This window comes from Vicugna pacos, chromosome 32 (genome assembly GCF_048564905.1).
Source record: "Vicugna pacos chromosome 32, VicPac4, whole genome shotgun sequence".
NCBI lineage: Eukaryota > Metazoa > Chordata > Mammalia > Artiodactyla > Camelidae > Vicugna > Vicugna pacos.
The window spans coordinates 10,732,676-10,746,331 of NC_133018.1; the positions used below are offsets into that span (position 1 = coordinate 10,732,676).

General features: G+C 50.3%; 1 protein-coding gene across 10 annotated transcripts in view; it reads right to left on the reverse strand.

The window, feature by feature from the left end:
- Positions 1–3,826: 3,826 nt before the first annotated feature.
- The window catches only part of GIT2 (GIT ArfGAP 2), a 46,731-nt gene continuing 36,901 nt past the window's right edge, over positions 3,827–13,656 (reverse strand). For 9 of the 10 annotated variants that reach the window (XM_072953605.1, XM_072953602.1, XM_072953598.1 and 6 more), the window contains 4 exons: positions 12,688–12,770; positions 11,869–12,057; positions 7,680–7,743; positions 3,827–7,142 (listed from right to left, as the gene is read on the reverse strand). In XM_072953605.1, coding sequence (XP_072809706.1) covers positions 6,933–7,142; positions 7,680–7,743; positions 11,869–12,057; positions 12,688–12,770 — 546 coding nt within the window. In that variant the 3' untranslated portion in view covers positions 3,827–6,932. The remainder of the gene's footprint in view (positions 7,143–7,679; positions 7,744–11,868; positions 12,058–12,687; positions 12,771–13,656) is intronic. The other variant, XM_072953597.1, reaches the window with a different exon arrangement.

A 13,656-nucleotide genomic window follows, 5' to 3' on the forward strand; every position in this document is an offset into this window, starting at 1 on the left:
TCATTTGTTTGGCTTCTAATTTTTTTCTTTTAAAAATTGTGTTTGTATAAACGTATGACATAATTTCTGTTGCACATTCAGGGTTACCTCTAGGTAGACAGCAGAACTAATCAACATCACAGCGATGAGGACGAGAAAGTCTCATTTTATGTTGTGATACCGTCTCGTCTCTGTGGTGCTTTAGCCCTTTTTTTTCTCACTTTATGTTGGTTATTATCTGACCCGAAAGACTGCAGCTCCTTTCTGTTCATTTTGTTCATCTTTTTCCCCTAAATGCTGACTTCCGTTTCTCCCTGGAAGCGTTTACGGTGGAGAACGCTGGTGCGTGGGAACTCCCGCATGTGTGGTTACCGAGCTGCGTGGCGCTGTTACTCGCGCTGCTGACCTGGCCCTCCCGAGACAGACTGAACCTCCTGGCTGACAGTTACCACGAGCATTCTTGACGATACAGAAGGGGTTCTTTGGGCACTTGTGCAGAGTTACTTCAGCCTCTGCCCGGTGTAACCTGAGGAGTGCCAGCCTTTGAGAACCAGGCCTCTCCTCACCACACAGGCCCTCCCCAGGTGATGTGAGCCAGGTCTCTGGCCTGGGTTCTAGCCCAGATGCCCCACTACTGAGAGGCTGGGCGACCCCTTTCTGGGCCAGTTCTTTATCTGTGAGATGTGGAGATGGGAGGATGCGTAAGACAGAGGCACAAAGCACAAAGCTCAAATGGACCTGTTTTTTCTCCCAAGAGGACCCCCCCCCCCCCGTTCCCAGTCTCCCAGGAAACAACCTGCTGGTGGTGGCAGTGCCCTTGTCTCTGCTGCAGGACTTGGGCAGGACTTCCTCCCTGTTTTAATAGCAAGAAGCAGGTCAACTCAGGCCACACTCCACCCCCCACCACTGAGCCAGGCTTCCTTCCACCCTGAGTGCAGGGAGCAACCTGGAGTCTGGGGGTGGATGGGTAGATGCCCCGCCCCACACCCTGAAGGGGGCCCTCCTGCTTCCAGTGGCAGGCACAGGGCTGTTCCTCCCACAAGGCCGGCCTGGCTGTGTCTGTGTGCCCTGTGGGTCCGTGAGGTCCCTGAACTGTTGAGCCTGCTGAATTGGGCAATGCCCTCCACTCAGAGATCAGAGTCTCACTCAAGCAGCGGTTACTAAGTGTCTCAATTTGAGACAGACGAGAAATACTTGCAGCAAAAATAGGGAATTGGAAGACAAAACACAAACTCGGCCACCCAGGTGTTCAACGTTCCTTTAAGCCCCAAGGCAGGCAGAGGACCACACAGAGACCAGCCTCCCGGCCTTCCTGCACTGACACTCCCCGGCAAGAGGAGTGTCTCCCTCCCACCTTACCTCTGTCCATGTCGTGGCCATTTCTCACCCTCTGCTTCCGTGTCTGCCATCTGCCACGTTCCTCCAACCCTCATCCGGATGGTCCCAAGTGCAGAAAGAGCCCCGCGGTTAAGAACACAGGTCCTGTGCTCTGACAGGCTCCACCACCACTAACTGGGCTCTGAGGGCCGAGCGTCAGTTTTCTCATCTGCAAAATGGGGGGTGGTTTCAGTTGCTACTTTATGAACTTGTACTCAGCCCATGACAGCACACAGTGAGTGCTAGGGTGAACTCAGCCCCTCTGGTCTGAAAGGAACAGGGTGGGGTGGGCTGGGAGTACTGGAAGAGTACTGGGAGGAAAGGGCTGGAACAGGGAAGCAGGGAGCAAGGTGTGGGCCCAGGGAGGCTAAGAGCCAATCTTAGGTCCTCGGCTGGGGGGGGGGGTACAAATTCCAAGACCAAGTGAGATTTCAAAACTTCCCTGTCCGTGATGTGTTCTGGGCTCCTGTGGAAAGACCCGGGAGAGAGACATGGTTTACAGGACTAAGCCAAGGGAAGAGGCCAAGGCCAGATGAGGGGTAGTTACCTGGGGTTCTGAAAGAGAAAGCAGGTGGAGAGCTGGCCGAGGGGAGGGGCAGGATACAGAGGGCAATGCTATGAGGGCTGAGGGGCCTGATGGAAGAGAGAGAAGACGAAGATGAGTCCCAGGAAGGGACGGTGTTGGGAAAGGGTGAGGGGTGCGAAGAGGGATCTGGGTGAGAAGCTGCACTGGGGTGGGGCCCAGGCTGAGAAGTCCAGACAGCGTGCTCAGGAAAGCTGTGCTTGAGAGCAAGGGCCTGGGTGTGGGGGAGGGAGACGCCAGCGGGGACAGGATGGAGCAGGACTTCCCCACCTGTCTCCTGTCCCCAGCGGCCCCTGCGCAGGGACCTGCTCTGTGGCGAGCTGATAACGTGCCCTGTGTCACGTGTCACAGCTGTGAAGGAATCCGTCCCACCTAGTGTGGCTCTGGTTCTGGCTGGGTGGCCACCTCTGCCCAGCATCCGTGGACCACAGGGACCAGCTCCTGGGCAACCTCGCAGCACGTCACCCTCAGATGGCCCCCTAGCCGTCCCTGTGGTGAGGCTACCTTTGTGCAGCCCCCTGGGTGGGAAAGCACTGCTGTAGTGCTTGGGAGCCAGGGGACGGTCCTACCAGGCAGCCACTCAAACACTGGAGGGGTCCCCACACCTGGGGCTCAAGGGTGAGACACGTCTTACAGGCACAAGATAACTGTGCCCTGTTTATTCAACCAAGTTATTTACTCACATAGTCTCACATCACCTCATAATGGAGAGCTTCAGGGAATGCAGCGCCTCAGGGCTTCTCCACCAAGCAGAGGCCACTCCCGGGCCCCGCCAGGGTCAGGAAAACCCATCTTGGCTGATTGAGAGGAAGACACGCAGACTAACAGTAACTCCCTGGATGCGGAAGTAACCTCCTCAAGTGTAAACTTCCTCATCTGTAAAATGGGAACAACTCTTCTTGCTTCATATTCGCAGCGCTGTAGTCAGGATTCAACAAATTAATACACGTAAGGCACAGCCCCTGGCCAGAGTAAATAGATGATAAACACAAGCTTTAATTATAATTATTATAAAAACGGGGTTAAAGGCAGAAAGCAAGGAGCTGCGTGGTGGTGGTGGTGGTGGTGGTGAAGCCTGAAAATGGGCTCCAGCAGTGCCTCTCAGGCAGGGGTGGGGTGCCGGGACCAGCAGCAGCAGTGTCCCGGAGAACCTGTCACAAATGCAGACTCCCAGGCCCCACCCCAGAGCCGCTGAATCGGAGATGAATGGGAGATTGTTCCAGCAAGCCCTGCAGGGGCTCTGATGCTGGCAAGTCAGAGGACCCCGCCCTAGGAGGTGTCCCCGGGTGTGAGCTGATGGGTCCGCCCTGCTGGGTCCTCAGACCAGGTGGATCACAGAGAGAAGATCCTCTGTCTTCCCCAGACTGCTCACATGGAAAGGCATGCATGCTGCCCACCCCGTCTTCCACTGGGGAGCAGTGCCCCAAGTCGCCTGTCTGAAGGACAGTTGTTGGGGACTGTGAGTGGCTCCAATGAGCCCAGTATAAATCTACACCATGATGCCCGGGTGAACCTGCACAACAGGCCAGGCTATAAAGTAAAAGACTGGTGGCCTTGTGAGACCAAACCAACTTCAGCACTCTTTCACCTGCTGAGAAGAGGTGAGGGGCTTTCACTGAATTTAAAAAGCGAAAGGAGTAACTACATCGTGATCAGATACATGAACGGGTACCTTGATGTAGGACTTCTTTTAAGAACGCTATCTGCTCAGCACAGAGGAAAAGGTGGTCATTCCTGTGCCCTGACGGAGCTCCGAAGGACATGAAGCACACTCAGTCCCATCCTGTGTCAAAGATGGGGTTCTGTGGAGAGAACTTTCTCGGAACTTCAACTTGAGTCTGGAAACATCAGCTAATTTGTGAGAAGCACAGAATTACCAACCACAAGGACACTTAGAGAGCCTGTTTATTGCATAACTAGCAGGCACAAATTCCAGAACGATTTTACAACGCTGAAAGGGTCGCACAGTAATTACAGGAGTAGAATGTACAACAAACATGAGAAGTAAGTACCCAGTAACGGGTGACGTGGGTAGAACACGTTTGAATAAAAGGCATTTCACTTTTCCTATGCAGCATTTTCTTTTGTAAAATCAAGGTGACCTTCAACCGGGACAAGGAAAGAAGGGAAACTACTTGGAAAGCTCAGGGCTGCAGGGGAGGACAGACACGCCAGTCTCACGCTTGCTTCCGCAGCTTAAATCGCTCGAGGAATCGGACGACAGCTCCCGAGTTGTGCGTTTGCAGTTCCAATTTATGAAATGCTGTAACTTATCTTTGGGCCCGATTCATTGTTCTTTGGCAAATAAGAACTATCTGCATTCCGAGGCAGAGGACGGCTTCAGTTAGAGGAGCGCAGGGGTGGAGCTGTCTCCCTCTCTCGGCAAGTGCCAGTTTTGTAAAGTGCACCTCTGTCCTACCAGCTTCGTGGGGCATTTGAAGGGGTGGGGAGTTGAGAATTAAGGGTAAAAAAATGACATTACAGAACTCAGACACTAGTGCAAGGCCACGGAACCCATGTGCAAAAGGTGGTGAACAGCTGTTCAGACAAGGTGCGATTTGTCAGCAGGACCAGGGACCTCTGACCCCGGCCCCTGAGGGCCGAGGAAACGCGCAGGGCACTTGATGAGAGGGACGCCTTGCAGCCCTCCTGTCACCGCGTGTCACCCCACCTAGGCACGTCGTTCCCGAGTTTTGGCACTGTGGGCTTACAGAGCGAACTTCTGTGGTGTTCTCACAGTTGGAAATGCTTTGTTGGTCCCCACATTCCTGGATTTTAGGGGCACGGAACAACGGCCTCCACTGCAGGTCCTGAGTGTTCAAGTAAAGACACCGCTTCCCTCACAGCAGGCAACTCATTATTCAGAATCCCGTCCTCCAGGGGAGGCCAAGGGCCCCGACTTGGGACTGGACTGCTTCTGGGCCTGTCCTCAGCAGCCTGTGTCGGCCCAAAAGAGGGGCAGGGGTTTGCAAAAAAAGAGGAGGAACAGCTTGGTACATGCAGCATGCAGAAAAGGTTTTCAGATGGTGCTTGAACTTAAGGTAGAAAACATCCTTCGAGAAGGTGTCCTCTCAGCATCCAACAACAGCATGGCACTTAGGTTTGTGCAGACAAGTCTTGGAGACGTGGACCCTTTCCCCATGCTACTCAGTGTAGCAAAACCCAGCGAGAGCAGCCACGTGCAGCGACTCTGAGCCAAACACCAGCGTGGCGCTCCTCTCCCGACAGCACACGGTCAAGCTACAAAGGTGCCTGTGCATCGAACAGTTCTGTGAAGACACAAGCTTATTTAGCCATGTATTTAGGCAACTTTGATAAAATATTTTGACTTTTTCACACGTATGAACGAGCACTATGCAGGAGAAATAAGGCCTAACAGCAACTTAACACGGGATGGCGGCCACGTTACAGGTAAGGCTCAGGGGCTAAACCAGGTGAGACCGAGGAAGCCAGGCCTTCACACTACACAGTTTAGGGTCCCGGGGCAGAGCTGTGAGCCGGCAGCCTAGGGGCCACAGCTCACCCATATGTGCTGTGAGAACATTTAGATCAGCCGTCAACATTTATAAATGGAGAGACGGCACAAAAAGTACCTGGTGTCTCTCAACAAATCAAAGCTCTGGCAACCCCAGCCCCTTTTCCACACAGCAGTCTGAGTGGAGCTGGGGGCCGCTGTCCCCACTGGTAAACTGTCCCCCACCCTGGCTCCTCGGGTCTCGGTCAGGGTCTGAGCCAGGCCCACACAGAAGCGCTGCAACGAGCAGGGAAGGAATACACTTCGGCTTTCAGAACAGGAAAGCTCTCCGTAGTAATTTGGAATTCAGTCCCGGTGGGTTCCAGAGCTTACACCCGCACTCTTTCATAGCTTTGGGACAGCTGGTGCTCAGCGAGAGTGCTCTCTAAGGAATTCTTGAAAGGTGACGTCCCATTCTGAAGTACCGGCGAGGTAAGGGAGAAGAAACGAACCCAGATGACTGTATAAATTTCACCTTGTAAGAAGTCCTCAAAGGTGGTGCGGTATTTGAAGCAGGTGGTGTGAGAAGGCTGTAAGCGGCTAAAGGAGCAATTGAATTTGGGCTGAGAGGTATGACACGGCGCCAGGGAGTGGGTCATCTTCTTCTCACAGGTTATGGCAGTGATACCGGAATAGGGGGGGCATGAAACGAGTCACGGCTCGTGGGGGGGACTGAGGCTCCCCTTTGCCACGTGTTTGGAATGGAACGCCTGGCTCCCCGGGGTAAGGCAGAGCACTGGACTGTGCGCGGTAACGTGGCCAAATGGCACACGACACGGAGGGTGAGTGCTTATCGGACGCTGTGGGAGACTTCAGGATGACAGTAAAATAGAAAGAGACAGAAGATCAGGACAGAAAAATTAGATGAAAGAACATCTAATGTGAGAGAACAGTTAAAAGAAATGGCGCAGTTTGTTGTTTCCTTCCAAGAGAGATTGTTACACTGTTTTTAGAAAGTGGCAAAGTCCTTTCTCTACCTGCCTGCTTGGAGATACCCCAAAGAGATTTCGCAGTAGAGGCTGGAAATGTTGCTTATTGCACAATGCTTGATAGGGAACAGACAAGGTTGAATTTCTTTTTTTTAAGTCAACTCTCTCTAGAAAATGTTTCACTAAAAACCTCAGTTACAGTTTTAGCCACAGACACGGAGTCTGAAGGGATGGAGAAGTTCTAACAGACTTAAACAATGAAGCTTTGCGTTTGATGTCTATGACCATGAACTCAACGGTCACCGACAGCACAAGAGAACGTCAGGAAATAAACTGGCAAAACAGGCACAAAATAAGGCAAGTGGGTTAAATTAATAGTTGAAAATTTGTTAGAAAACATGCAAAAATAATACTGAGTTTTTCTTTTAAAAAGTTTGAGATTTTCATTAAATGTTTGTTTCTGTAAAAATCGGAAGAGTTCCATGTCTAAGTGGGGAACTGGACTTTGAAAAAGCCTAGAAAACGGAAGGGCCAGCACCTGTCCAGCTGTTCAGTTGTTCTCTTTGGTGGTGATGGTTACCAGCTGTTTGGCGGCCTTGGCGATGTCGTACGCACACTGGATGACCTGCTGCGTGACCAGCTGGATATCTGTGGGTGGGCCCGGGTCCCCCGGGAGGGTCTTCTTGCACTCAGACTGGAGCCGGTAGGCACTGGATGTCAGTAACCGGAGGGAAGTCCTCACCATGTCAGACTTGGGTTTCTAAACAGAAAAACACAGCCATTCGCCATGAACTGCAGGGCGGACATGTCCGGGAGCAGGGACAAGCATTCCCCGGACGACAGCTCAGGCTGCTCCGCAGTGAACGGCAGTTCTATCATGCACTTTTGTACTGGGGTGCTCGGAACACTGCAAGCTCGGTGACTCACAATGCGATGGATGCTGAAGCGCTCTGACTCAAAGGTCAAAGTGCATGCAGTGGATTTAGCAGTGCTCATTTAGTAGTGCTATTCTCAAGTAGCTTTTTGAAAAATATTAATCCACTTGGATGAAACATTCCAGGTACAATTTTATCCTATTCATGCTTTTTGCCTTTTGGCATTTGGCTCATACATTCTTGTCTTATTAAACCCACATCAATACTCATGTAGAACAAAAATATTTCAAAGCCCCAAAGGGCTATTTGCATAGTTAAAATTCTCTGTGCTGCAAAAAGGTTAATAGAATATAAAAGTCATAAAGACATTTCTTGCAGTTTGTTAAAAAGGATCTAAACCAAGGGAGTAGGGAGTGACTTACTTTGGGGAATAATGCTGCCATTTCTGTAACAGCTATGTGTATCCTCTCTGAGCAGGGAATATAACTGCAAGAAGAAGTTATTGAAGAGGTTATTCAACGACAGTAAAAATAATTCAGAGACAGAGAACTCTCAGGCAAGAATAGGTCCCACTGACGTTCCCTGAGGAAAGGGGCTGCGGCCGTGGCCAGCCTGCTATGACCCCACACCAGCAGAAGACGCGCGGTGGTAACGCAGGGCCCCCCTCCATCCTTTCTTGTGAGTTCATTCAATCTGATGAAAACAGTTTCCAGGTGTAAATGGAGGTGACATACACTGCTAGCCAGGAGGAGCCACAGTCTGCACAGATACCCACGCCGCCTCCAGGTGGTTATTCAATTCTCATGTGTTTCATCTTCCTAATTTCTTGAAAGAGAAACAAGGATTTCCATGCAAAAAGCCACAAATTAAAAGGAAAGGACTGAAAAAATTCCTTTAGCCTACACCTCAACACCCACGGGTATCTTTAACCAACGGGCGCTTCTGAATTCCTTCCCTTCAATGCATTTGAATTGTTAGGGAGAGAAAAGCTTTATTCTTGGTAAAGAGGCAACACTGAGGTCAGCCTCATCTAGTTGCTCAGACACTTGTCACGTTGTTTTCTTGTGAAGCTGCATGAACGTGTATAAAACGGTCTGAGCACGGTCAGCGCTTTCTCTGCTCGCTGACGAGCTCTGAGCAGACAAAACGCGTCAAGTCTGCCCGTCCTCATCCCTCTTCCAGGCCGCCTGGCCTCCTGTGGGTCCCCAAGAGGACGGCATGTGAGCCGAAGCGTCAGGAGCACTGGCTGTGTGGCCAGGCTCTGTTCCTGGTGCTTTGCAGAGAATTGCGTAATCCGCCCACCAGCCCCATGAAGTTGGTACTACTATCACACCCATTTCTCAAATGAGGAAGACGGGGCCTGGAGAGGTGGAGAACTTGTCCAAGGTCCCACAGCTGGTGAGAGAGAGCTGAGCGCAACCCTGGCCGTCCAGCAACCGAGCCAGGCACCCTCACTCCACCCACCGGGCCTCTCCTGGCATCAGACTCCCATCACTATGTAAAGCCTCTTCCCACTGATGACTGGTGATTCTGACTTCTCCAGTGATGAGCACTGGAAGAACTGAGACTTTTCCCTTCATTCAGAACTCTCAGTATTGTGATAAGCAACATACGGGGCTCGTTTCCTGCATCTTAAAAATGTTAGGCTTCTGTCCTGGGTAGTAGGTGTCACAAGGTGCAGAGACAAAGACAAAATGAAGATGGTACTTAGTGACAGTTCTGAGACACCACACTGACCCCAGGCCTGGGTTTTGTTTCTAGAACTGACCCACAGAGCCCGGGGGGAAATCGGAAAAGCTCTTTTGGAGCCTGGTTTCAGCATGCAGGGGATATGGTGTGAATACATGGGCCTGGCTTTGCTCAAGAACCCACGTGGCTGTGCTTTAAAACTTCCCTTCTAAGATACAGAACCCAGGGCTGTTTGTCATCCATCCTAGTACTGAAAGCCCTCAAGTAATATTCCTTCTCCATTTTTTAGGTCCATTTTTTAGGCTTCTGCTTAAAGATTGTCATAAACAACCTCTGTACTTCATCTTTGTAAGAATCAAATCTAGTGTTACAACTATTTTAATTAGGACTACCTACATTTTAATTAAATCATTACACCTCAAGAAAGTGGTTTGAATTATACCAAGATGTCTTCAAATGGGAAATCCTGACTTTTACCTTTGTGAGCAGTTAGAACCACACACCACGTAATAACAAAAATGCCACTGCACAAGGAGTTAGCTCACTTGCAAACACAAAGGGGCAACAGCCCATCTGGTGACACAGACACTCGAAAAACGGCATTTGTACAGCAACCATCGTAAAAGGCATGAATGTTTCTTGAACCATTCATGTTTTGCTGGTTATGATTTTCATTTTGATCCAGAAACATAATTCACCCTTTCCACCAACTACACAGAGAAGAAGTTTTTCCTAAGGACATCTCTCAGAAGCTCACTCATTACAAAGTATTTGAGGAAGTCCTCAAAAAGCCACAGAAGAAAGCATGTGCAGATAACGACCAAGTCCTCCTGCTCTATCAGAGGCAGTTCATGTCCACAACTTCAAATTTTTATCTTTCCTCAAAAAGGCTTTTGTGCATAATATGTAGTAATCCCTGAACTGTTAACTATATGTGTGTGTGCGTGTGAGAGAGACAGACAGACAGACAGACAGACACAGACAGGCAGGGAGCGAGGATGGAGGCTGAGGGATGGGACCAGGAGGAGGGAGGGAAGGTCAGGGGCTGTGGGGAGCTTGCTCAGTCCAGGGTACCTGGACCAAGGCTGACCATGCATGCATGGGCTGCTGGTCCACTTAGCATGAGCACAAGCAATGGATCAACAAGAGGAAAGGGGATGGGTTTAATTAGTACCACACAAGGTTATAAATGAAAGCGTCTCCAATATGCAAGTGGCCAGAGATTTTACTACAATGCTGAACAATTTATAAAATATAAATTCTCTAGGCCGAATCTAGTTTAAACCAAAAGAGTGAGCTAATGAGTAAAATCTCTGTATTACTCTCTAACAGTCTTTAAAAAATAGGATCATAACATTATTGAATGGATTTGTACATCTTAAAAAAAAAGAAATTTCCCAACTGTATCAAGCACCATATTGTGACTGCCAAAGCCAGAAACAGCCCCAGGGCAGACATTTATATTTCTGACAACTATCAAAGAGAGCAACCTAACGTGAGCATATCTCTGTGTTGTTGTCTGAAATACGAGCAGGCCCTTCTGAGCTGGGGGAAATGAGAAGTGAGGCCCGGTGTTGGTGGGAGAGCCCTGGGGAAGGCTTTCACCCTAGCATCGAGGTTCCGTGAAAGATTGTACTGGGAAAAGTGTGAACCACTTTGCTTGATGTAATGAGATAATGAAGGTGCCTGTTGCCAAGGCTGCGGTGCTGAGCAAAGGAAGTATGCACCTGCAGCGTGGGAGGCGTGAAGGACGTGTGATGAAGGGGATGTCCGGGGAACGGGGCAGATAAATGGCTACGTAATTTTGGTGGAGAGAAGCTGAGAAATTATGCAGGTTCCTCTCTGTCCCTGGGGCTCCTCCAGCAGTCCACTCATCAAGACTAACTGCTCCTTCAGTAAACACTGACCACTCCTCTCCTACTGTGTGGAAATAACGACACTGGGAGAAGTCCCAGCTGTGCAGCAAGAAGGGAAATGGCAGAACATGGGGAGGTGGGCACGGCAGTGCCAGGGACACAGGCTGTGCAAAAGACAGGGGTGCATCTCTTCATGGAAGAGGACAGAGAGGGAAAAGAAGGGAAAAGAAAGTCGTTCCTTGAACGACTTTTGTTTGTGCAAAGGCACAAAGAGAAGTTCTTCACTCAAGCCCTAAACTTTGCTGACTTGATAAAAAAAATGAGGTAGTTCTTGGGTTTTGACCGAACCCCGCGGCTTTCATAAACTCGGTGGGATGATGTTAAACGTGTCAGGAGGGTGTCGGCAGCAGGCCAGCCACGTGAAACCAGGATGCCACCCACAACAGTTAAGAACCTGCCAGGTGTTCTCAGAGAATTCACTCTCAGAGAACAAAGGGGTGAGTGAGAACAAGGGCTGGGAGAGGGAGGAACAACTTGCACGACACGGTTCTGCTCAGAGTGAACAGACTCTTTTTTTCAGGAGCAGAGAATGATTTGGGCGACGATTAAATCAACTTTTACGATTAAATCAGCGCTCACGCACACGCACACCCATGCACACACGAGGGGAACAGGTACAAAATCAGTTCGTTTCAGGATGCCTTCTAAGTCAGCAGACCTCCCCCAGCCAAGGAGACCACACGGAGCAGGGTGGTGGGGAGAATGCACTGCGGGTTTGAGGTGGCCTCTTTTACCTCGCCACCGAGAACCAGGAATACCCTACCCCAAGTGTGCTGCAGTCCTATTTCTTAGATTCAGAGCACTCCATAAGAAGATGAAAAACTGAAAATACCACGTAAGAAAAAACAAAACCAAATTTACAAATTTGTTCTGAAGCCTGAAATTATGTAAACCTGAAATTTTCAACAACTCTCCAAGTCAGCATGTTGAAAAAAAAATCCCCGTTCATAACTGGAGCAGCAGCAGTGCACACGTCCTGCCAGGCAGGATTTCCAAGCCCCCTTACCTGTCGTGTTTATTTTCTTGGGCGGCTCTTAAGAGCTCCTGTATGTTTTTGGTGATCTGTTCAGTCTTCCGGATGACGTCTTCGGTGCTGGGGAGGACGGGGCTCGGGGCTGCGTGGGGTTCTGCCGGATCTGGGACTGAGCCATCACCTTGCCACACCATACTCCTTTGCCTTCCCTTTCTGCTTGACCTGTGAGCATTACAGAAGTGGTTAAAAGTGGCAGGTGCCTACTGGCTGCCTCTCTGCTTCCAGGAGCCACTGCACGTGTGCTTGCTGAAGGCACGAGCTGGCTGCTTCTGTGGTTTCCTTTATCCTGTCTGGCAGGAGACTCGGGGTAAGGCTGGTTCATCAGCAGGCAGCCACAGCTCACAGGGAGGCTGTTTCATTCTGCCGTGGGGCTGGAAGTGGTATGAGTCTTGCAGGAAGGGTAAAGAAGGGGAAAGGGAGGGAACGACCAGAACAGGGAGGCTGTGTTGTTAGGAAGCCAGCCCTCACTGAGCCGACTCCTTGGGATACAAATGCAGACAGTAATCTGCCATCAACTCGAAAATGAAGTGAAGGACTGACTTTAAGCACATCAGAGACTTAGAGACGAGCATCACCAGCTAGTGAAAGGAAAACAAAAGGCCCCCCTTTTTTGGTGAATAACGTGAAGTGAGAAGACGTGTGAACTATGAACTCATGCCTCAATGTCTGACGACCTTATGGGTCTGAAAACAGAGGGTGCAGGTGGTGTGCTGCGCCTCCTGACCGCACCCGCGCCTGCTAGGTCTCTGGGGTAAGGGCCCAGCCCCCAGGCCGCTCCTCCTGCAGATGTACCCCAGGTCGTCTGGGTCCCTGTCGTTGGGAGTGTTGTCGTAGTCACTTTCGGGTGTGCTGTTCTGCTTCTCCAGCCTGGAAGCCTATGAGAGAAAAGGCGACCCCATGAGCTGAGAGCACCAGACGCTTCTCGGTGCCTCCCCAGGAACTGTCACCTGTCAGGCTACGTGGCCTTGACACCCCAGACCGTATTTGGGATGGGAGCCAACACTTAGTTGAAAATTTCGTAAAAGATGAACAGTGGATCCAGAAATGGTTTCTTTCTTTCTCTACCCCACTCTCCTCTTAGCTCACGGCTGCTCCACACACAGATCCCTGGTACAAACCAACACAGACACGAAAGGCAACGCTCACGCGGAGCTCTCTAAGGGGTATGGAGTTTAACTGTAATATAAGGGGATCCATTTAAAAAGCAGACCTGCCAGCACACATACCCATAGACCGTCAGTGCTGGGAGCCACTGCAGATTAGCTAGTCTAATACCAGGTGGGAAAATGAAGGGCTGAAAAAGCTGGGTGTCATCCCCAAGGCCAAGAGTCGGCAGGAGACCAGGACCAAGACTCCGGGCTTCCCGTCTCCTGCTATCTCCAATACTCCGCGCCTGGGGCTCTGAGGACCTCCACTGCTCAACACAGACGGCCCTCCAAGAACAACTCTCAAAGATGGCTTGTAGGAGCCACACAAGGAAACCAGAAACTGTTCATTTATTGCCACACATTGCTTGTGAACCAAAATGGATTAACCCAGTGACACTTGGTTTCCAAACACTTTTATCTGTCTCCCCAAACATCTATCCTTTAAAATATAAAGATGGGGTGCAACTGTGGAGAATGAAAAACCAGATGCAGAGGGGGAGGGTATAGCTCAGTGGTAGAGCTCATACTTAGAATGCATAACATCCTGGGTTCAATGCCCAGTTCCACCACCATAAATAAAAACCTAATTACCTCCCCCACCAAAAAATTAAAA